Raw genomic sequence first — 23,069 nt, 5'->3', positions numbered from 1 at the left:
AGCTTCGTTTACACGACTGCTGCAACCAAAGTTTGGGCACAGGAGGAGTCCAGGTGTTGGTGATTTCAAGGTTGGACTAGTTCAGAATGCTGCAGCATAGTTGCTGGCAGGGGTGAGATCCAGCCAGCAAATTATACTTCTGCTCAAAGATCTGCACTGCCTACTAATTTGTTACTGGGCCAAGTTTGGGGGTTCATGTTATAGTAGATGAAGTTTTTAGAAGCTTGTTACCAGTTTACTCAGAAGAATCACCTTGCTCCATGTGTGCCTCCTCCTCCTCCTCCTCCTCCTCCTCCTCCTCCTCCTCCTCCTCCTCTTCTTTAAAAATCATTTTTATTAGTTTTACAAATACAAAGTTATAAACAGAGAGTCAAAAGGTATAAGCAGCTATCCTATTTTTAAGAGACATCTGAAGGCAGCCCTGTTTAGGGAGGTTTTTAATATTTAATGCTGTATTGTTTTAATACTCGATTGGGAGCCACCCAGAGTGGCTGGGGAGACTCAGCCAGATGGGCGGGGTACAAATAATAATAAATTATTATTATTATTATTATTATTATTATTACTACTATTATTTCCGTATAAAGACATACCTACGAATCTCAGGACTCCCCCCCCCATCCCCTCCATGGCGTCCTATTATAAACATTTAATACTGCATATTCTTCCATACTCCAATTTTTCAAATGTTTTTGTCCATGTTAATTGTTAATATAGTCCATGTTAATATAGACTATATTGGGGGGCCCCATGTTAATATAGTCCAGGTTAATTGTTAAACTACAAGTGAAATCAAAATCCTGTTAATCTTTCCATCTGCTTACAGTGGTCTCCTAATTAACTTACAATTTTCTCCCATTCTTTTATAAAGTTTTTATCCTCTTGGTTTCTGAGTTTTCCAGTCAAGTTTTGCCATCTCTGCATAGTCCACGGCATGGACTATAGACCATATGTGCCTTCTTAACCATTTTGATCTGCAGAACTTTTCCAAGGGCCCAGATGGTTGTTTCAAATTCATGAGGAGTTGATATTTTGGCGTGGCGTCACCAATACTTTGGAACTCACTGCCTGTTGACACCCATGCCATACTGCTGTAGACACGTGCTAAAAACTTTTTTTTTAATTTCAGCAAGCCTATTCAGACATAAAACATAGCTACATATGCTTGTTTCAGTGTATTGTTAATAAATATTGTATATTATTTCATATACACTGCTTGGATATTTCTTTTTTATTGAGTAGTTTATAATTTTTTCTATTTTTTCCTAAACACATAAGCGGCCATTGGGGGATAAAAGTTAGGATTGGGATTGTGGTGCAAGAAATGAGGACTCAACCCTTTGTCCCCGATTCCATTTCTCTGATGTAAATTGCTCACCCCTCCCCCCCAAACTACTAATATACAAACATCTAGGACCCTCGTACCTACGGGACCGCCTCTCCTGGTATGCCCCGCGGAGGACCTTGGTCAACAAATAACAACACTTTGGAGGCCCCGAGCCTCAAGGAGGTTAGATTGGTCTCAACTAGAGCCCAGGGCCTTTTCAGCACTGGCCCCAACTTGGTGGAACGCTCTGTCGCAAGAGACTAAGGCCCTGTGGGATTTGACATCTTTCCGCAGGGCCTGTAAGACGGAGCTGTTCCGCCTGGCCTTCGGCTTAGAATCACTCTGACCCCTTATATGGGATTTAGTATATAAATCTTCCCTTGGCTTTTTTGCTGGCCCATGTAGGACGGACCAGCATGGATAGCTGGCTCGAGTGAATGTCTGATGTTTCCTCCCTTTATGGTTTTGATCTATGGGCTACTACTAAAATGGGCTACTACTAAAATGAGGCTGCATTTTAAGCTGTATTTTAATTAACTGTTTTTGTCTATTATGTTTTATTGTAATTTATATTTGGTGCCCTGAGCCCAGCCCAGCCCTGGCCGGGGAGGGTGGGATATAAATAATTTATTATTATTATTATTATTATTATTATTATTATTATTATTATTAATTTTTCTTCTACAACTAATGATGGTTCCAGGGGGGGAGGGGGAAATTAGCATCAAGAGAATTGACATGGGAAGGGATTAAAAACCCTCCCTCCTTCCACTTGCCACAATCCTAATCGCCCCTGCAGCTGCTCTCAGCCTGGGCAATCAAAAAGATGCTGGGAAATGCAAGCTATATCTCGTTTTGCCCTTAGGCAAATAGGGCAAAATGTAATTTCTACAATTACAGTTAACATTAATTCAGGCACTGAAATCTGGGTATCTTAAAGCTGCTGTTTCATGCATTAAAGTGATAGACCTTGGAGTTTCTATTAATAACATTTGTCAAATTGGATATGTTATTTTAATTGTTTTTTTTTTGAGCTGTACAAAACATCAAATGAAATCTGAATTATTTATAGCACAGAGGCATATTTTGTATAATCTCATATATAAAAATCTATAACTCTTGAGATTGTCCCCTGCAAGTCTAACATTTTGGTAATTATGCAGTTTGAAGGCATCTTCGGTCTGTGTCTGAAGGTGCAGCTTTTGCTAGGATGTCTTAACTTTTGCGAAGTCAGCAGCACAAAGCTCATGGCACGGTTGATTTTGATATTAATTAATCAAAAAAAGAAAATTGACAAAATCTTGTTAGATAATTAAAAAGTGCTGCGCTACAATTTGCATTTTCTGTTATACATCAGCGGATCTTACACACTTTTCTAATAGAACCCTTATACTGGTTTGCCTGAATGCTGGAAGCCCCCGCATTTTGTTACCTTAAAGCAGGGGTTCCCAAACTAAGGCCCGGGAGCCAGATGCGGCCCAATTGCCTTCTAAATCCGGCCCACGGATGGTCCGGGAATCAACTTGTTTTTCATGAGTAGAATGTGTGTGTGTTTTTTTAAATTTAAAATGCATCTCTGGGTTATTTGTGGGGCATAGGAATTAGTTCATATTTTTTTTTCTTCAAAATATAGTCCGCCCCCCCACAAGGTCTGAGGGACAGTGGACTGGCCCCCTGCTGAAAAAGTTTGCTGACCCCTGACTTAAAGCCATAGAGGTGGGGGGACCTGATGGGCTCTCAGCTCCTCTCTGCTCCAGCCTGCAAAACTGCCAGGCAAAGATGCTGTGAGCTGTGGTCCCATCTGTGAGAGGCTCCCAGATTGAAACTCAACCATTGTCCTGGTTGTGACATTAGCAAAGCTGCGAGGGGGGGGGGAGAGAATGTGCACATAGTATTACTTGGAAGTTTTTGCTTAAGAGTCCGCAGCACTTTAAAAAAAAAAGGCAAACCACCTCTCAGTTTAAATTTCAAAATTTAAGCAGATGAGGCGGTTTCCTTTTCAGCATGTGAGGAACATTTCTGAGAATTCCCCCAGCTAGTCATTGTCATCAGCATAATCAAATGCTGAACTGGGTGGTCCTGTATCTGTCAGTTTGGCAGTGGAACAGGGCCACCTACAGGCAGAATAGTTTCTGCCTAATAATAATAATAATAATAATAATAATAATAATAATAATTTATTATTTATACCCCACCCATCTGGCTGGGTTTCCCCAGCCACTCTGGGCGGCTTCCAACAGAAAAATAAAACACAGTAATCTATTAAACATTAAAAGCCTCCCTGAACAGGGCTGCCTTTAGATGTCTTCTAAAAGTCTGGTAGTTGTTTTCCTCTTTGACATCTGTTGGGAGGGCGGGCGCCACCACCGAGAAGGCCCTCTGCCTAGTTCCCTGCAACTTGGCTTCTCGCAACGAGGGATCCGCCAGAAGGCCCTTGGTGCTGGACCTCAGTGTCCGGGCAGAATGATGGAGGTGGAGACGCTCCTTCGGGTATACTGGACCGAGGCCATTTAGGGCTTTAAAGGTCAGCACCAACAATTTGAATTGTGCTCGGAATTCCGCAATAGACTCCCCAGGTAGCAGCTCAAGGAGGACTGAGCCTGCTTAGTAGCCTCCATCAATGCTGAGGGTGCTAGCTGGGGAAAAGAAAAGGTGCGGGGAAGCAGTTGGCCTGCTTGAGGCCCTAACCCAGAGGTGGCTAACCTTTTTTTTTTTTTTGACCTCCAAGGACTGCATGGCAGCATGCGCAGATGAGGGTCATGTGGTTAACGTCCACACACCAACCATATGGTTCACCACACACAAGCTCAGTGCTGGATTTACATATAATCTAAACATGGTATAGCTTAGGGCCCCACTCTCTTGGGGGCCCCCAACATGATTAAAGGGGGAAAAACTGAATGTACATTTCCAAAATATAAGATTAAAAAAAAACCCTACATACAGCAACAGTGTTTCTGTGTTGTGTAGGCTCCTATGATATAAGTCGTGGACCCCGCCTGCTAGCCTGCTCCCTAAAATATCACGGGTTTGCTCATTTCTATATATAGGGTGCCTACATTCTGCATGGCAACATGTGCAAATGACTTTAAATACCTATTAGGTCCATAAAGCATATATTCAACAGAGGGATGCTGGTCATAGCTGCCAAGTACCCGGCGGAGAAATCCGGGATCGGCAGCTGCGCGACACCGGAAGTTGCATAGACGCTTGGTGGAGAAGCTTTAAGCCTCACCAAGCTCACTGCTGCAGGGCAGACATTGCCCCGTTGCAACTTTGGGCTGGGTGGAGTGGGTTAAACCTCTCATCCTAGCCCAGTGTTGTGATTTCGGGGTGGTGGTGAGCCACTTCAAAGGCTGCACAGTTTGATCTGGCTTGTGGGTTCACTATATCTGCCCTGATGGTTTATAGCAACCTGGAAGTGGAGATTAAAGTCAGCGGATGCATGCAATGAGGTTTAAAAAACAAGTATGATCCCCTTAATAATTACTTTATTGTTTATACCTCGGCCATCTTGCTGGGTTTTCCCCAGCCACTCTGGGTGGCTCACAGCTTGTTTGGAAACATAATAAAAACATCAAGCATTAAAAACATCCCGATAGAGGGCTGTCTTCAGATGTCTTCTAAAAGCTGTGTAATTCTTTATCTCCTTGGCATCTTACTGGGAGGGCGTTCCGCAGTGCGGGCACCACTACCAAAAAGGCCCTCTGCCTGGTTCCCTGTAACTTCGCTTCTTGCAGCGAGGGAACCAGAAGACGACCCTCGGAGCTGGACCTCAGTGTCCGGACTGAACGATGGGGGTTGGGACGCTCCTTCAGGTATATTGGGATGAGGCCGTTTAGGGCTTTATAAAGGTCAGCACCAACACTTTGAATTGTGCTTAGAAACCTTAGCGCTGTGTGTTTTCACAAAAGTGACCAAGGAAATAATGAGCCGTTCCTCACACGCACCCCGGAACCCCTGCGTAATCTCTGAACAGGTGGGAAGTCTAAATAGCAGCAGCCCAGAGACCCAACACATTTTCTTTGAGTCCCCACTTATTTCTCTATTAAGGCCTTCTGGACTAGGGACTGCTGCTTACGAACTGCTGCTTCTATTAATAAGTGTCTGTGCCTGCTGAAATAAAAAGAGGCCCCCTCCGATCAGTAGCTTGATTTTTAGTAGTGCTTTTGTTTAATGTTAATTTGTTGTCTAATGCTCCTGTTAGTCCAAAACGGGATTCTGGGACTACTTTTCAAATCACACTCATTCTAATAGCTGATGGAAGAGTTGCTACTTTGGCACAGGCTAGAGCTGAAACCAGTTTAATAATAATAATAATAATAATAATAATAATAATAATAATAATAATAATAATAAATTTTTATTTATACCCACTGTAACCTCTTTTTCTTCTTCCCCACCAGGGCAGAGCTTAGGCTACGGCTTTGTCAATTATGTTGACTCCAACGATGCTGATAAAGCAATCAACACGTTGAATGGGCTCAAACTACAGACAAAAACAATCAAGGTGAGGAGGGTTGGGGTGGGTGGGGAAGCTGCCCTCAAGGTGCCTTCATGAAAGGAAGGCCGGAATGCATATCTGAGTTCAGAAGGGACACCGACCCTCTTTCCTTTCATGCACAGTTGTGTTTCACTGCCAGGGACGGTGCTGAGGAGGAATGGTGGGAGCCTCCCCTCCCCCTGACCAGGATCCTGAATCTTCCCAGGAGCCATGGGACAGTATAGATTTGGAACAGTGGTTTGCAGAGGGGCATAGTTCAGAAGGCAGAAGTTGGGGAAAAACTGGGTGATGAACAGCTAGGAGAAGAAGAACTGGAAGAGTGAGAGAGTTAACAGACTTTCTTTCACTGGAAAGCATCCATCTGCTCAGCCTAAGGTCAAGGAGATCAGATAAGGTGGCTGCTCAGAAAGTACAGTGGTTGCGAGATCAGGTTGCAAGACGCGGTAGTGACGTGGTTGACTAGGGAGGAAGTAGGTGGAAACCTTAATTGGGAGCACCTTCAATCTGAGGAACAGATTCTTTGTTCTTTCGCTATGATTGTTAAAAATTCTAACTGGTAAGAGACTCCTTTCACTTTGCTCTGTTTATCCACTGCCGGGCAGCGGCAGCGGCCGGGGGGGGGGGGGAAGCCGAGTCCCTGAAGCCTGATATCCACCCACTCAGGGCCTTCAGCACAAAATAAGGGGTCATCCAGACATCCTTTTTGTTGTTGTTCCAGGCGCTTTCCCCGGGAGACCTCACATTTTACCACTGAATCCGGGCAAACGGCAAACAGGTTCTTTTGCAGATTGACGTTTGCAGTAAGACATTGCTGTTCCCAGGGAAAGCGCTGGGACAAACAAACTGCTCAGACGCAGAGCTTTAAAACTTGGACGTGCCTAGAAAAGTTGCATGAAAGGATGTCAATGAGTCTAAGCCGTACAACTAATCAGGGTTTCCCAAACGTGGGTCTCCAGCTGTTTTTGGACTACAGTCCCCATTATCCCTAGCTAGCAGGACCAGTGGTCAGGGATGATGGGAACTGTAGTTCGCAAACAACTGGAGACCCAAGTTTGGGAAACCCTGACCTCAACGAATCAGTGCAAAAGATGGAAGGAGGCCAGAGTCTATGAAGGGGTGTAAAGGCAGAGTCTGGGTGGCAATATTGTTAGTGCTGTTAATTATTATTGTTACCACACAATTAATATGCATGGCACTGTGGAAAGAGAGGTTCCTATCTCAGATTGCTTACAGCTGGAATCTTGGCCCAGCTAACAGAGGAAGAGGATGGGAGATGGATGCGAAAGTAGGCAGGGGAGGAATAAAGTAGGTATCCTACTCCCACAAGAAAGTTGGAGCTGTTGGGGTTGAAGTGGGAGGTTGAAACAGAAAGCTCTTTCTCGAGAGTGTTTGCAATTCTGCCCTCTCTTCCACCAGGTGTCCTACGCCCGGCCTAGCTCAGCCTCCATCCGTGATGCCAATCTCTACGTGAGCGGCCTCCCCAAGACGATGAGCCAGAAAGAGATGGAGCAGCTGTTCTCGCAGTATGGGCGCATCATCACCTCCCGCATCCTTGTTGATCAGGTCACAGGTAACAAGAGGCGCATAAGTACCCTGCCACCAGCGCCACTGGTGGAAAAAGATTGCCAAAGGGACTCGAGCAGAGGGAGGAGAGGATTTATCATAGTCCTAGGGGTCCTTCAATCAGAGCAGGAAGGGTTGTGCCTAATTAGGCATGTGCCTATAATGCTATCAGTGTAGCACATCATGTGCCTTTGCATGGGCTCATGTTCTGATTTGCATATCCTTTCTATCGCACTACCTGTACATGGGCTCAGGCCTTGTCCACACAGGCAAACAAAGGTTGATTCTCACGTTGAGGATCAGTGGAGTTTCACCCTGATTTCATATGCATTCTGCATCTGCATACCCAGAAACACTCCTGCCTCTACAGTGGAACCTTGGTTCTCAGACTTAATCCACTCTGGAAGTCCGTTTGACTCCCAAAACCCTTCGAAAACCAAGGTGTGGCTTCCGATTGGCTGCAGGAGCTTCCTGCACTCAAGCGGAAGCCGCGCCGGACGTTCGGCTTCCGAAAAACATTTGAAAAGCGGGACACTTATTCCGGGTTTTTGGCATCCAGGAGCCGATTTGTTTGTCAACTAAGCCGTTTGAGAACCAAGGTTCCATTACAGCTCAAAATATTGACTTGCAAAGAGTCTGTAATCCAATATTTGTTGAGGGATGATACTCTCAAAACTACCAAGATTGTTTTGGGGTACTTAGCCCAGATCTTTAAAGCTAAAGCTAAAGTTGTCTGATTTATCCAATGGTGGCTATCCAGTCTTTTATATATTATATGTGTTTCAAACATTCAGGGGTACAAAAAAGGAAAATTAAACAGATGTCTAAAAAGAATACAAGGTGCAAAAAAAAAACCACATTTCAATAAGTGTCTGTCTTCAGATAAGAGATACAGTCAAAGCTCGGTTCCTGAACGGCTCCGTTTTGGAACATTTTGGCTCCCGAACACTGAACACCCGGAAGTAAATGCTCCGGTTTCCGAATGTTTTTCGGAAGCTGAATGTCCGACACTGCTTCCGCTTGAGTGCAGGAAGCTTTTGCAACCAATCGGAAGCCGCGCCTCGGTTGTCAAATATTTCGGAAGCCGAACGGGCTTCCAGAATGGATTACGTTTGACAACTGAGGTTTGACTGTACCCTATTGTAGCCCTGCATTCTCAACTCAGCAGATGCCCCCGCCAGCATTCATACAACCCCCGTGCCATTCTGACTCCTGCTCTTCCAGGTGTCTCTAGAGGAGTCGGCTTCATCCGCTTCGACAAGAGGATAGAAGCTGAGGAGGCCATCAAGGGGCTGAACGGGCAGAAGCCCCTGGGAGCCAGCGAACCCATCACAGTCAAGTTTGCCAACAACCCCAGCCAGAAGACAGGACAAGCTTTGCTCACGCATCTGTACCAGACCACAGCTCGGCGGTACACGGGACCTTTGCACCACCAGACTCAGCGATTCAGGTGAGACACCTTCCCCTCTCCTCTGCCGGAGGGCTGAGAGTTCAGCTTGTTCTCCTCGCCAGGTCCCTGGCAGCTGCCACCCTATGCTTGGGGGAAACCTAGGACTCAGATACCCAGCCTCATCATTTGCCTGTATGTTAGATCTGAGTGTCCATGGGTGCTGCTAGTCCCTAAGTAAACACAAGGCGAAGATGTGCGGTCGAATCCCCTGCCTCCTTCCAGTGTCCCTTTAGCACAATCTCACTGGCTGTTCCTTAAGAGATTGCCTTCTGTAAAGCTGACCCATTGGGCTTGAGCCTTGTTCTGGTACTGCTCTGTGCACTTCCTTAATATACCGTGGATCAGTGCACCTTGGGGGGCTCCTGGACTCCCTCCTTCTCTTGAGCCCATGCCTCACATTTGGGTCTTAATAACGAGACAGACAGGAACAGTACCATTCAGTGGCTACCTCATGCTGAGCTCTTTGAGGCAGGAAGGGACCAAGTTATGAGTATCTTTCAGATGGTTGCTGTGCTGAATTGGAAAAGATGACAGGGCGTCTGGTGTACCAGATGGTTAGAAGCAGTCTGTGTGCTCCAGTAATGCTCACCTGAAAACTGCTAGGATTAGTGGTGGTGTGGCCAGGCACGTCCAATGTGAGTGGGCCTCTTTGTGCCTAGCTGCATTTCCCCCTAGCAGTTATAGCAGCAGCTGACCCTGCCGCTCCACCCCAGAAATAGCCGCATCTCAGTATTCAGTAAAGGGACGGTTGTCTATATAGCTGGAGGTTCTGCTGGATCTAGAGGGCAGCCACATTTCCATCCGGTGTAAGCAGAGGTAGTGCTATTTTCCTAAGTACCAATGTGTGCCATTTGCCAGTTGCATTGTGTTCCGCAGGGGGCAGGGTCGGGACAGATGAGCGTACAGATTCCTTTTGTGTGGGACAGATCCTGTATGAAACAGGAAGTTCTTTTTGTACGTTGTTTTGGGAATCGTGATCCATGAATTCTCATATACCCCATTTTCTTTTTTCTTCAATTTGTAGGTAAGATGGGGAGGGGCAGATTATGAGGGTCACCTGAAGGTCTGCAGCAATCCCACAGCAGCCCCTTAGCCCGTTTGGATTTGAAAAGTCTTAGGCAAACTGAAATACAGTGGTACCTCGGTTTATGAACACAATTGGTTGCGGAAGTCTGTTCATAAACTGAAGCGAACTTTCCCATTGAAAGTAATCGAAAGTGGATTAATCCGTTCCAGACGGGTCCACGGAGTACTCAACCTGAAGCGTACTTAACCCAAAGCATGGGTGTAATTGGTTCCGGAAGTCTGTTCATAAACTGAAGCGTGCATAAACTGAAGCGAACTTTCCCATTGAAAGTAATGGAAAGTGAATTAATCCGTTCCAGATGGGTCCGCGGCGTTCGTAAACCGAAAATTCGTAAACCGAGGTGTTCATAAACCGAGGTTCCACTGCAAAGCCATGAGGCTGTTAAACCCCCACTCCCCATCATTTGGTGTCGAATGCCTGGTTGCACCTGAACTCCCGATCAGTATCACATGTATGTTTTCTCCGTTTTTCATGGATTTTTTTTTGTTACCTGCTGCTTCACACGTTGTATTTTCCCCACATGGCATCAAAAAACATCCTGTGTACACCTGCTGGGTGTGAAGATGGTGCATATGTCTGCTTTCGATGTGACTTCTTTCATGTGTGGCAGCATCCATCGATGAACACAGATTTATCTTCATGCCCAAGCAGGAAAAATAATGCTCATTATGTGGTACCTACTCATCACATATTTACTCAGCTTCATACTGTCCCCAAATCTCCGAAGTTGTTCATCTTCCTAACTCTCTAGGATGGCTGGTAGTCCCACCTAACAGCTGGAGAGCTGAGAGGGAGAAATGGCCAGGGTTAGAAACTGAGATGTGAAAGCTAGGAGCTCAATGGCACCTTAAACCTAGGTTAGAATCATAGAATCATAGAGTTGGAAGAGACCACAAGGGCCATCCAGTCCAACCCCCTGCCAAGCAGGAAACACCATCAAAGCATTCTTGACATATGCCTGTCAAGCCTCTGCTTAAAGACCTCCAAAGGAGGAGACTCCACCACACTCCTTGGTAGCAAATTCCACTGCTGAACAGCTCTTACTGTCAGGAAGGTTATGGGCGCATCAACGGAATGTCTAGGAGCCCCTTTTTATAACGAGAGTGCAAAGCTGAAAATGAACTGCAGCTAAAATATTATGTTCACTTTGCATATGGTCTAGTCCAGGCATCCCCAAACTTCGGCCCTCCAGATGTTTTGGACTACAATTCCCATCTTCCCCGACCACTGGTCCTGCTAGCTAGGGATCATGGGAGTTGTAGGCCAAAACATCTGGAGGGCCGCAGTTTGGGGATGCCTGGTCTAGTCCTTCCCCTGCCCCCCTAATATTCTTAAGAGGGTCTCTTCTCCGGGCTTCAGAGAGTAGCTGAAAGTGGGGAGGCAGAAAAAGGTCCTCCTTTCTGTCCACACTGCGTTTTTAATCTGAAATCTTAGGTGCAGTACGGTGCCCAGAGCTTGGAAACTGCTTGCGCTAATGAAATCCCACCGCAAAACGCTCCTAGAACAATGGGAGTTTTGAACACTGGAAATGTCCAGGCTTTGATAACACATTTGGTTCATAGCTAATGTGGAACTTAACCTGGGTCTTGAGCTCTTCATGTTGCTCACTAAGCAGGAGTTGTCGTCTTGTGCATCTCATGCTAAATAGCAAGATTAGAGCACTTGCTGCAGGAAGGGGCTGTAGAATGAGGTGGCCAACTGGCACAGGTGGGCAAAGAGCAGGGGCAAGGAGAAATGCATTGAGGCTTGTATTAGGCAGTGGTGCTAATCAGGATGGATTTGGGCATAGGCTGTGCATATTCGACCCAGTAGGAAAGGTGGTTTGGATACTAGAAGCATATCGGGGTTTGTGGAGGAAGCTTGTGGTAGAGCAAGTGAGCAGCTGTGCCTTTTGGACTTAAAAACATTTTGAGTGCCAGCAGGGAAGAGAGATTCTCCTAGCCTTGCTTCCCCAGAGGACTGTTATAGGTGTTTCCTTTGTTTCTTGGAGAAGGAAAGTGCTGTGATTGGGAGGTGGACTTCCTGAACTATTCTGTTGCCCGTCTCCATGAGGCTGAACCGGTGGATAATCTCCTGTTGCTCTCTTATCATCTGACCAGAAGACATTTCTGTTGCACTCATGCGCCCCTCTGTCACTCTGTAGGGTTGCTTCAAAACCAAAAAGGCCATAGGTTTAGATCGATCAATATTGTAACCGGAGCCTAAAAACACTGGGTTTTAAAATCTATATATAGAGGTTAGTTGCCACTTTGGTGTTGGAGAACAGGAAACTGAGTATTTCGAACAGTATCTTGCACCATCCTACCTTCTGTTGCCTCTCGACATCCCATGTCCTTGAGGTGGAAGGACAGGTGGCGCTGTGGTTAAACCACTGAGCCTAGGGCTTGCTGATCAGAAGGTTGGCGGTTCGAATCCCTGTGACGGGGTGAGCTCCCGTTGCTCGGTCCCAGCTCCTGCCAACCTAGCAGTTCGGAAGCATGTCAGAATGCAAGTAGATAAATAGGAACCACTACAGCGGGAAGGTAAACGGCGTTTCCATGTGCTGCTCTGGTTTGCCAGAAGCGGCTTTGTCATGCTGGCCACATGACCTGGAAGCTATAGGCCGGCTCCCTCGGCCAATAATGAGAGATGAGCGCGCAACCCCAGAGTCGGTCACGACTGGACCTAATGGTCAGGGGTCCCTTTACCTTTACCTTTTTACCTTCTGTTGCCTCTCAACATCCCATGTCCTTGAGGTGGAAGGAGTTCTTCATATTTATTTCCTCCACCCAACCACCTTGGCCATACTCTGCGTCCACTTCTAGCTGGGATGGAAGCTCAAAGGATTTTGGGCTGGGTCTGAGAAGAACCGACTTGGACCAGAGGGTACACCTGTGTATTGCACTGAATGTGCCTCGCCCCAACAAAAACCATCCCACCCCCCCACCCCCCACCTGCTTTTTTGCACATGCATCAATGGCAACTTCTCTTCCTGGCCTGGAGCAAATAGCACCTTTGCAGTGGGGAGGAATTCATTTTTTTCCAGGATGGTGGAAGTAGGGCAGGGTTAACCATGCACACACAAACACACACATGCTATGCCACGCTACGGGTCATATGAAAGTTTTACATATTGTCTATTTTTTGGGCCTAAAGTGTGGCAGGGCCCCGGGAGAACTCCTTGGGGTAAATGGGCTGTTCAAAGCTCAAAGGGTTTCTTGTATCCCAAAGCAAGGCTAGAACCCTACCCTGTTTTGGTTGAAGTTGTGAAGAATTTAAAGGAGTGGTTTTTTGGCTTCCAGGCACGTTCTATGGAGCCACTGAGTGCTCTTTTATTGTTCCATTTGCCTTCTCCCATGGAGAGCAAAATGGCCTTGGGTTGCTAGTAGACTAGTTCAGATTCTAATGTAAGCTGCCACATCCAGGTTTAGAACCTGGTGATTCCTTCTCCTTTCTCAGAGATGCCTGTGGTGAATTTCCCTTTTAACCCCATCAGCTAATGCAGGTATGTTCCAACCCTTCAGGTAGAGAGAAACCACCAAATGGAATTACAGTGGTACCTTGGTTCTCAAACTTAATCCATTCCAGAAGTCCGCTCCAAAACCAGAGCGTTCCAAAACCAAGGCACACTTTACCATAGAAAATACAGCCGTACCTTGGGTTATAGACACTTCAGGTTGTGCACCGCGCCAAACCCAGAAGGACCAGAATGGGTTACTTCTGGGTTTCGGCGCATGCGCATAAGCGCCGAATCGGGACCCACGCGTGTGCAAATGCGCCGCTGCGGGTTGTGAACGTGCCTCCCGCACGGATCACGTTTGCAACCTGAGCACCCACTGTAATGTAAAATGGATTGATCCATTCCAGACTTTTAAAAACAACCCCTAAAACAGCAATTTAACATGAATTTTACTATCTAATGAGACCTTGATCCATAAAATGAAAGCAATGTACTGCGGTCACACAGTCAATCCATCAGTAGCTGAACTGGGTTCCACACAGTAACACACAGAAAAGAGCCTCAAAAACAAAAATGCAAAAGAAATACCAAAAACAGACAGAGCTCTGCGTAACAATCAAAACTGAAGCGTGGCACCCAAAATGGAAGCGTGGCACTCAAAACTGAAGTTTTGGCACTCAAATTGGAAGCGTAACACTCAAAACGGAGCATGTTTGGCTTCCCAAAAAAGTTCGCAAACTGGAACACTTTGCAGTGTTTGGGTTCCAGGTTGTTTGAGTACCAAGGCGTTTGAGAACCAAGGTACCACTGTACTGCGTAGAAGTGAGGAACACAATGTTTCCAGAAGGCCATGTGTCTAAGCCCTTCCCAAAAAGTGGCATCATCAACCCAGCTACTTTCCCCACAATCCAGGTCAACTTTTATCTATAGTATCTAAAACATACTTTTATCAGAAAGAAAGCAATTATAATACACTATGAAAATTAAAATAGCCCCTCTGCCTACTAGACGAGGAATTTTGTGCTGCTGGAAGGCTTTTCTTATAACCCACTTCTTCTTTTGGTCCAAAAGCCAATTCAGGTCCCGACAGGCAGGATAGATTTTGGTTCGGTTTGGTGAAGTAATGACGGACTGAATTGTGGTTTGAATAACTTGTGTTTGAACTCCCTGCTCATACATATCCAGTGAACCCATACGCAGATGATGTTCATAGGCATGTAGTCTGCATGGCGTACGACATGACACACATGCAAAAGTCATACATATTCATGGAACATGCGGACCTAGATATTTTCTGTGTCTTGGCTCATTAAACATCCGCTTATGATGGAGCCACAACATACATGCTAATAAACACACCCATGGATCTGGGAGGTGTTATGTTTCACCCATTAAATGCTCTCTCCCACATGTGCAAACAGGCAAAAGGTCTAGTTTATTAGAAATGGACCTCATAAGTAAGGCCTGGATATCTGCACTAGGAAAAATACTCCAGAGTCCTATTCCTAAGTTATAAAAATTGTGCTGCTTACATGTGTATACTGTATTCTATGCAATTGCACCATTTGGGGGAGTTTGAGCAAGATTTTGCCTTTCTACACCACATTCTTTGAAAAGGTGAGATTCTGGGAATCCAGATATGTGTAGCTGATGAGATGAGGGACCATTTTAAAGGACAATAGAGGCAGGAAGGCCAATAGGGGAAAGTACTAATGCTGGTAGCTTTGACCACTGGAAGCTCAGGCAACCTGCAGGTTTTCAAATCTTTGCTAGCAACTATTAAGACTAAACTCTTGCCTTTAAAAAAATAAAGAGCAAGGCAAGCTGCCGAGATTCCATGGCACAATGGTAACCATGCAGATTCTTAAGCAAATGAATTGAAGAAAATTCAGAGTTGCTGCATGAAATCTGGACACAGCTCTGCAGAGGAAAGTAAGTCCTAACAAGAGGGGGTGGCAAAGTTGTAACTGTAAATATGTTTGCCATGTTCTGTTCTAGGTGTTCTCTCTCTCTCTCTTTCTTTTAAAAAAAATGATTGATTATTACCATAATCATCATCATCATTTTTGAAATGCAGACACCGTTGCCCTTAATTAATTAGTGCCTGCCCATTACCCATGCATCTCAGTATGTGAAAAACAGATGATAAACAAACAAAATAGATGGAGATCCTTTCCCATTGCTGTTCAGCATATATATATATATACGCACACCTATATTTCCAAACCTAAGACATTTAAATTCCTCCAGGGCCTCCGAGTGCACATATACAAACAGCAACCTGTGCTTAGTCTCAGGATGCAAGCGCTGCCTTGCTGCGGCACTAATAGCCAAGCCAGATGGCACCGCAGGACCCTCTTGTTACGAGATCGTCTACTAACAATGGCCTCTCCTCGTCTTCCTCTTCCTCCCACAGGCTCGACAATTTGCTAAACATGGCATACGGCGTCAAGAGGTAAATAGCCTTCCAAAAGCCTACGCTCCTCGCCACTTCCCCCCCCCTCTCCCTCCCCACCTTGGCCCACAGCACAAGGCTGGATTTTAAAAAGGTGATTGTCAACACAGCCCCAGAGGCGAGAAAGCCCCCCCACCCCACCCCACCCCACCTCGGCCTTAACAGTGCAGCCGCGCTCATCCTTTTAGAAAGCAAAGGTGGGCGTCAATATTAGACATAATATTGGTAGAGTCTCCTAAGGTATCTGACTGTTTTTCTTAATCTTAAAAGAAAAAAGAAGTAGACAACTTTATTTGTGGTTGCTTGGTTCAATACCCCCACCCCCACCCCAAAATACTATTTTTTTAATTTGTAATCATTTCCCCTCTTTTTTCTTACCCCCCCCCCCACCTCCCTCAGTGAGCATGGGAATTTAAAAGTACTATAAAAGTTTAAACAATAGAATCCCTCCATCTTCTGCCTTAGGCCTGTAGAATTTGGGTTTGTGTGTCTCGGGGGACACACTATAGACCTTTCGTGCCTCTCTTTTTGTTCTGTTTTGGGTTTGGTTCGAGAGAAAGGTTTGCTGTTTTGCTCAGATGACTGGCTGTTCCTTATATAATTTTTTTTTTGGTCTTGTGTTTATCTGTTGTCACTGTGTTGGGTGCTTCTTGGTTTCATTTAGTTGCGTTGCTTGAAGGACAGAAAGTAGACGGTTGCTCCAAAGGTGAATTGGGAAGGCGGAAAACCACTGGGCAGACAAACTTTTTTTTTTTACCAAAGACATATATATGGGCAACCCTCTGAGAGCTAGAAGGCAGTCAAACTTGTTACAACAATTACTGTTAATATTTCACGTCCCAATCTTCCTTAGAAAGTTCAGAGGAGCTTAAATGGAGCTCTCTGTAGTTCCCCATTCCTCCTTAGCTTCTCAGGCCAACATTCCTAGGCCCCAAATTGAGCCTGTGTCGTTTTAACTGGTTGCTATGCCAGCATCCTTCATGCGTGGTCCAGTCTGCCCTGGAGATTCCTGGCAATGCCCAGCCGTTTCCTCAGATTCAGCAAGGAGGAGAAGCTTGACTCTTCTGCAGAACTACCTTCCTTCACTCCTCCTGTTCCCAACAAGATGAGAGGGGAGCGTTGTTGTTCACAAACAGAGAATTTTCTATGCAATAGGACAGTCGTGTGCATGTGTTTATTCTGAAGTCAACGGGGCTTCCTCCCAAGTAAATGAGCATAGAATGATTGCCGCTGAAGTCAAGTAAATTAGCAGACACTTGCACGACTGCTCTACTGCAGCGGGCTGGAGGTTGAAGATATTCTCTGCCCAGAACCACCTCCAAGACATTCACTTCCACCTGTATTTGGAAAGCTTAGTTGCAGCAGGCAGGTAGCGTTGGTGAGCCGTTCAGCCACGAATAACAGTGTGTTCTGGATCAACAACAAAAATTACACATCCATATAGAGTTGTGGTGTGAAACAACCCAGAGGGACACGGGTGGCGCTGTGGTCTAAACCACAGAGCCTCTTGGGCTTGCCGATCAGAAGGTTGGCGGTTCGAATCCCCACGACGGGGTGAGCTCCCGTTGCTCTGTCCCAGCTCTTGCCAACCTAGCAGTTCGAAAGCATCCCAGTCGCAAGTAAATAGGCACTGCTGCAGCGGGAAGGTAAACGGCGTTTCCATGCGCTCTGGTTTCCGTCACGATGTCCCATTGCAGCAGAAGCAATTTAGTCATGCTGGCCACATGACCTGGAAAGCTGTCTGTAGACAAACGCCGGCTCCCTCAGCCTGAAAGTGAGATGAGCGCCACAACCCCATAGTTGCCTTTGACTGGACTTAACTGTCCAGGGGTCCTTTACCTTTATCAACCCACAGATCCAGGTTATCCAAACATTTCAGTTTTCTTTCTTCCTTCTTCTCCCCCAAAACTGGGGTGGACAAGGAAAGGGAAGGAAATAACTGGAGCACAGGTGGAGACCAGCAACGTGTCAGAAAATAATAGGTGGCCGGGGGGGGGGGGGGGATGACATAGGGAAGTTTGTACTATACCTGTTCCTCACCCATCTCACAGCAAGTTCTGCCCCTCATCCTGGGCAGGATTCACCTAATGGGTCCCATCACTGGAATCCCTTGTGCAATGGGCTTTTCCCTCCTTCTCTCTCCCTTCCCTGTGCCAAAATTGGCTTTGGGGGGCTTGGGAGAACCCCCATAACAGTGCTCAGGGGAGGAGAGGTGGGGTCATTTCGTCTGGCAAGCTGAAATGCTTGAGCTGACGGAACAATCGGAAGAGCACGGCGTTGAATTCCTCTGTTTCATTAGAATCATTTCTAAGATGTTATTTGCTGCCATGAAGTTTATAACTTGGTGCGGGGTTTTCCTTTGTTTGTTTTTCTTTAAATGGAAACTGAGATTCCCATTGTGCCAGATTCTGCATGGGATTCCAATTTCAGGACTTGCACGATGAACTCATTCATGCACAGGAAAAGTCACAACCTCCTTCGTTAGGAGCCCTTCTGTTTTACCCTTGAAGTTACTTTCTTGTTAGAGCCAAGAAACCTTAAGGTCAAACAGGGAGGCTCGTGGAACACTGGCAGGCTGATTCAAACTGGGCAAACATCTAGCACAGGCAGAAATACCCTTGAAGGAGTGTGAATTAAAATGTCACCTCACCAAAATCTAGGGGGGAAATTACAAAGGTAGGCTTGTACAGAGGTACCTTGGTTGTCGAACGCCTTGGTACTCGGACGTTTTGGCTCCCGAACGCCGCAAACCCGGAAGTGAGTGTTCCGGTTTGCGAATGTTTTTCGGAAGCCGAACGTCCGACGCGGCTTCCGCAGCTTCCAATTGAGTGCAGGGAGCTCCTGCAGCCAATTGGAAGCCATGCCTTGGTTTTTGAGCTGTTTCACGACTCCCAGAACAGATCCAAGTTCGACAACCAAGATACGACTGTACATCAAATTCAACCTGAAGGATCCGGGGCTTTGAGTAGGAACTGGCTGTGCCCTTTCTCTCCTGCCCCTTGGAGCCAAGGCTTGTAGGAGTGAACGGAGAAGTAGGCGGCACTGTTCTTCACCTGTCCATATTGCAGTGAGCTCATGCTGGTAGAATGCCAGCCTTACACCCAAAGTAGTCCTCTCTCCTTGATCTCCAGGTTCTCTCCCATCACGATCGACAGCATGACCAGCCTGGCGGGAGTCAACCTGACAGGGGCCTCCAGTGCCGGCTGGTGCATCTTTGTGTACAACCTCTCCCCAGAGGCCGATGAGAGTGTCCTGTGGCAGCTCTTTGGGCCTTTCGGAGCAGTGACCAACGTCAAGGTGATCCGCGACTTCACCACCAACAAGTGCAAGGGCTTTGGCTTTGTCACCATGACCAACTACGACGAAGCAGCCATGGCCATCGCCAGCCTCAACGGCTACCGACTGGGCGACCGAATCCTCCAGGTTTCCTTCAAGACCAGTAAGCAACACAAGGCATGAGCGAGCGAGCGGGGCGAGAGAGAGATGGCGGGAGGGGCTTGGGGGTGTGTGGGGGGGGAGCGGCAAGGATGCTGGAAAACAGCCCTCTTCCCCGACTCGCCACGAGAACGGAAATGTTCATTGACTCAATGTTGCAGAATATTTAAAACAAAACAAAACAAAAACCGCCAGACACCGTGATCTTCTCTGGGAAGCAGGAGGCTTCTCCCGCTCTCCCTCCCCTGTGCCCGACAGCCCAGCGGGGAGCACGGACGTGGCAACATGTCAGCCACCTTTTTTAAACCGATCCCTGCTCTTGGCAACCTGCAGGGGAGACATCCACTCAGAATAGAACACCTCTCTGTTTTTGTGACCCTACTGCGCCCCCCCCACCCCGTCCCCCGGTCCCTTGTCCTAGGCTTTTCTAACATACTTTACCCAAGTCAGAAGCTTTCCCCAATCTCCCATCCTTCCTCTTCCCTCTTTGAATTCTGACCCTTTATATTGTTCCTTTGGATGGGCAGGTTTCCTGGCCCCGGGGGGGACGAAAAACCACTCTCTCTCCTGTAAGGTGTGATATAGAAACACTCCCGGGGACCCCCCCCACCTCCAATATTGCGGATCAGGAAATCCAAGAATTGTCACGACTGCTTTTCTGAGCTAGCCTTGGGGGGGGGGGGGAGTTACAACAATCCAGCTCACCACTTTTGTCCTCCTTGGATGCAAGCAAAAAAAAAAAAAGGATAAATGTGGTGGGCGGACAATGCTCTCATCTCATCCCTTGGTCTAAAATGTTAGCGATATTGTTTGTTAATCCTACCACCTTGCCTGGCCCTTAATTAGAATGATGTTGTATTTGGGAAATAAACCCAACCCCATATGTCCTGAACAGGGGTCCTTCCTGCCTGTCCCCAGAGAAGCCTCATTCATTCCCTGGGGAAAAAGCAAAGGCCCCATATGTATTTTTTTTTCTGCTCTGTTTTGTAAGTTTGCATATCAGGTTTGATAATTTGCTTACGTCCTGGAATAATTTGGGATTAAAGTAAGAGCGTGGGTCATGGAGATAAGCAAGCGAGAGAGGCCAGGGACCTTGGCACAGTGTCCAAGATTCCTAGTCGATTAATCAGGTTGTGTGGACTAGAATGGGTCAAGTTTCTTTTCGGGTCGGAAATATGGACTTGAATCAGGTGGTGGTACAATTTAAACCTGCTGTTTTGCCTCCTCTCCAAAAAAATCAAGCCTTTCATTCTTTCCTTCTTTCTTTATAAATTTTTAGGCGAAGAATTTGTTAAGACCAAGCATGGGGCCATCTGAGAGAGAGAGAGGAGGGAGCCAACCCCCACCCCCACCCCCAAACTGTGTTAGTTGACTATCTGATAAGCTAGAAAGTTGTTTTTAATTAAAGGGGGAGGTGCAGGAGTGGGAACGGGCTGGTGGGTAAGTTTTCCCTTTCTCTTTTTTTCAATGTTGGATCAATCTAATGACTGAACGAAAGGGGTGGGGTGGGGAATGATACATTAAAAAGGCTGAGATGGGAAACAAAATGAAAACAACAGCAAACGTTTAGAAAGATTTTAAAAAAATCTATTTTTATAAAAAAGGAAGAGAGAGCTTGTTGGAAATTTTTACTGGGATTCTTGAACTTCACACACACACACACACACACACACACACAATTCAAAGGGAGAAAAAGAAAGCAAGTCACTAAGTGCTACTGCTCTACACACACCAGTCATTCATTCCCAATGGCCTTTCCAGACAAGTGATGGGGATGTCCGTATTGTATCAAATTTCACATATACAGGTAGCTTGGAGCCACCCAAGAGTCTCCATAGAAATGAACTGGGATGGTGGCATCAGCTTTCCTATGGGATTGAGTTGGGGGATAGCCATTAGTTCTGAGCCAGTACGGTTCCTTCCCTTTGCTAATTCCACCCAGGTTTGTAGTGCAGCAGTTGGGGTTGAGCCTGGCTTTGTTGCAGGGAGGGTTTAAATGCCAGGAAAAGCAACTGAGCCCACCAGCACGGCCGTGGCGGCTCTCAGTGACTGAAGGCATTTTTAAAAGCTTTAAAAGCGCGAAAGGAAAGTATAGAGCAGGCATCCCCAAACTTCGGCCCTCCAGATGTTTTGGACTACAATTCCCATCTTCCCCGACCACTGGTCCTGGTAGCTAGGGATCATGGGAGTTGTAGGCCAAAACATCTGGAGGGCCGCAGTTTGGGGATGCCTGGTATAGAGAGGTGCTGGGAGCAGGAGAGAAAAGGCGTGGCTTTTTTGCAAAAGGTGTCCCAACAGGTGCCAGCTGTTGCCAGTTGCATAGCACCCCAAACAGCAGTGAGTAAGGCCCATGTGCTTTCTCTACACCAGAAGCATGCCGGGAAGGTATCTGCTTTTCTTGACCTATCGTCTTTTTCCTGCCCCCATCCCCAGTTGCCTGGAAAGTCTTTGAGAGTCTTGTGCAGAAGCAGCACTTAGTGCCTCAGATCCCAAGGGTTTTGGATTGTTCTGTCCCTCCCTTAGCTGGGCAAAGGAAGAAGCAAATTGCTTTCAGAATTCTTTTCCCCCCTCCCCATCCTTTTAAATTTAATTTTATTGCTTTTCTTGTCTTTGTGTGCCTTGTTAGGGGCTGGGAACAGGGCAGAAGGGGCCGCAGTCACCTTATGGCTTTTTGCAACATCCCCACCAGACTTCTCTCCTACCCACCCAGCCCCTGCCAAAGGGACAAAAAGCCTAGGAAACCATTTATTTCTTTAAAAAACAACAATGGTTTAGGCCGTGTGCTTAATACCAGCATTAGTTTTACACGCGTCCATTTTCGGAGTTGTTTCCCCGCTAAGATTTCTTATGGCTTTTTCATCGGAAAAGCCATCGAGTGAAATTTTAAAAAAAGAAGCACCCCAAAACAGTTAGTGCTGCTAGAGTATGGGAGCTGATTTGTGCCAGATAGGTTTGGTTCTGCAGGAAAATCCTGCTACTGCTAGGTGGGGAAAGAGGGGCTCTATTCACCCACCTCTCAATGTATGCCTGATATGTACCCTTAGCAAAGAGACAACCTGGTCCTCAATGGGAGCACGGTAGCAAGCAACTCCTCTAGCCGTTGCTGAGGATGCAAAGCCTGAACTGTCTCAGGTGTCAGTGCCCACTGCTGCCGCTCCAAGGCTTGTTATGCATGATGCTGCAAAACATCTTTGAAAGAAGAGGAAGAGTTAGATCCGCAGAGTGGACATCAATTACGGAAAGTAGATTTAACATTCAGTTTCCCAAAGGCAAGGCAGCTTGATCCAATTTGGGAGGCTCCCAGGCAGTCCATTCAGCGTAGTGCTAATGATGGGCTAAGTGCAGGGGCAATCAGGAGGATCATGAAGGAAAAGCGGGGACCCTCTCATTTTGAGGGGTGTTTCTTGTTTGACACTGACTTTTGGTAGTATTCCACATCCATATACTGTAACGAGTCCACAGCTCCAATAGTCTTAACATAAAGAGAACCCTTTAATTTTGGACCCAGCCGGTTCGCTAAGAGACAAAGGATAAGTCGGGTAGGTGGGGGGGGGTAGGGAAAACTGGTCCAAAGGAGGTCATGCAGCTGGAGAATTTGCAAATGCCCCCCCCCACCAACCTGGCCTCATACTTCAGAAGAGTACAACAGAAGTGGAGACAGGCTGACTTGGGTCCTGGCATTTTCTGAGGAAGGACTAGATAGGGAGCAGCAAGCACTTGCTAGGGAGGCACCAATTCTTCTCTTTCCCCTACAATTTGAGTGGACGTGAGGCAGAACATTTGCCACTTGCCCTTTCCAGGCAGCTGAA

The 23,069-nt window shown here is 46.6% G+C and overlaps 1 protein-coding gene across 1 annotated transcript in view; it reads left to right on the top strand.

Annotated features, from left to right (window-relative positions):
* The window catches only part of ELAVL3 (ELAV like RNA binding protein 3), a 31,542-nt gene extending 12,254 nt beyond the window's left edge, over positions 1-19,288 (top strand). The window contains exons 2-5 of the mRNA XM_060269006.1: positions 5,734-5,837; positions 7,248-7,401; positions 8,619-8,844; positions 18,936-19,288. Of these exons, the coding sequence (XP_060124989.1) occupies positions 5,734-5,837; positions 7,248-7,401; positions 8,619-8,844; positions 18,936-19,284 (833 nt within the window). The 3' untranslated portion in view covers positions 19,285-19,288. The remainder of the gene's footprint in view (positions 1-5,733; positions 5,838-7,247; positions 7,402-8,618; positions 8,845-18,935) is intronic.
* Positions 19,289-23,069: the final 3,781 nt, after the last annotated feature.

This window comes from Zootoca vivipara, chromosome 16 (genome assembly GCF_963506605.1).
Source record: "Zootoca vivipara chromosome 16, rZooViv1.1, whole genome shotgun sequence".
In the NCBI taxonomy this organism is placed as follows: domain Eukaryota; kingdom Metazoa; phylum Chordata; class Lepidosauria; order Squamata; family Lacertidae; genus Zootoca; species Zootoca vivipara.
Note: the sequence above shows the minus strand (reverse complement) of the source record. Positions and strands in the feature narration are given on the sequence as shown.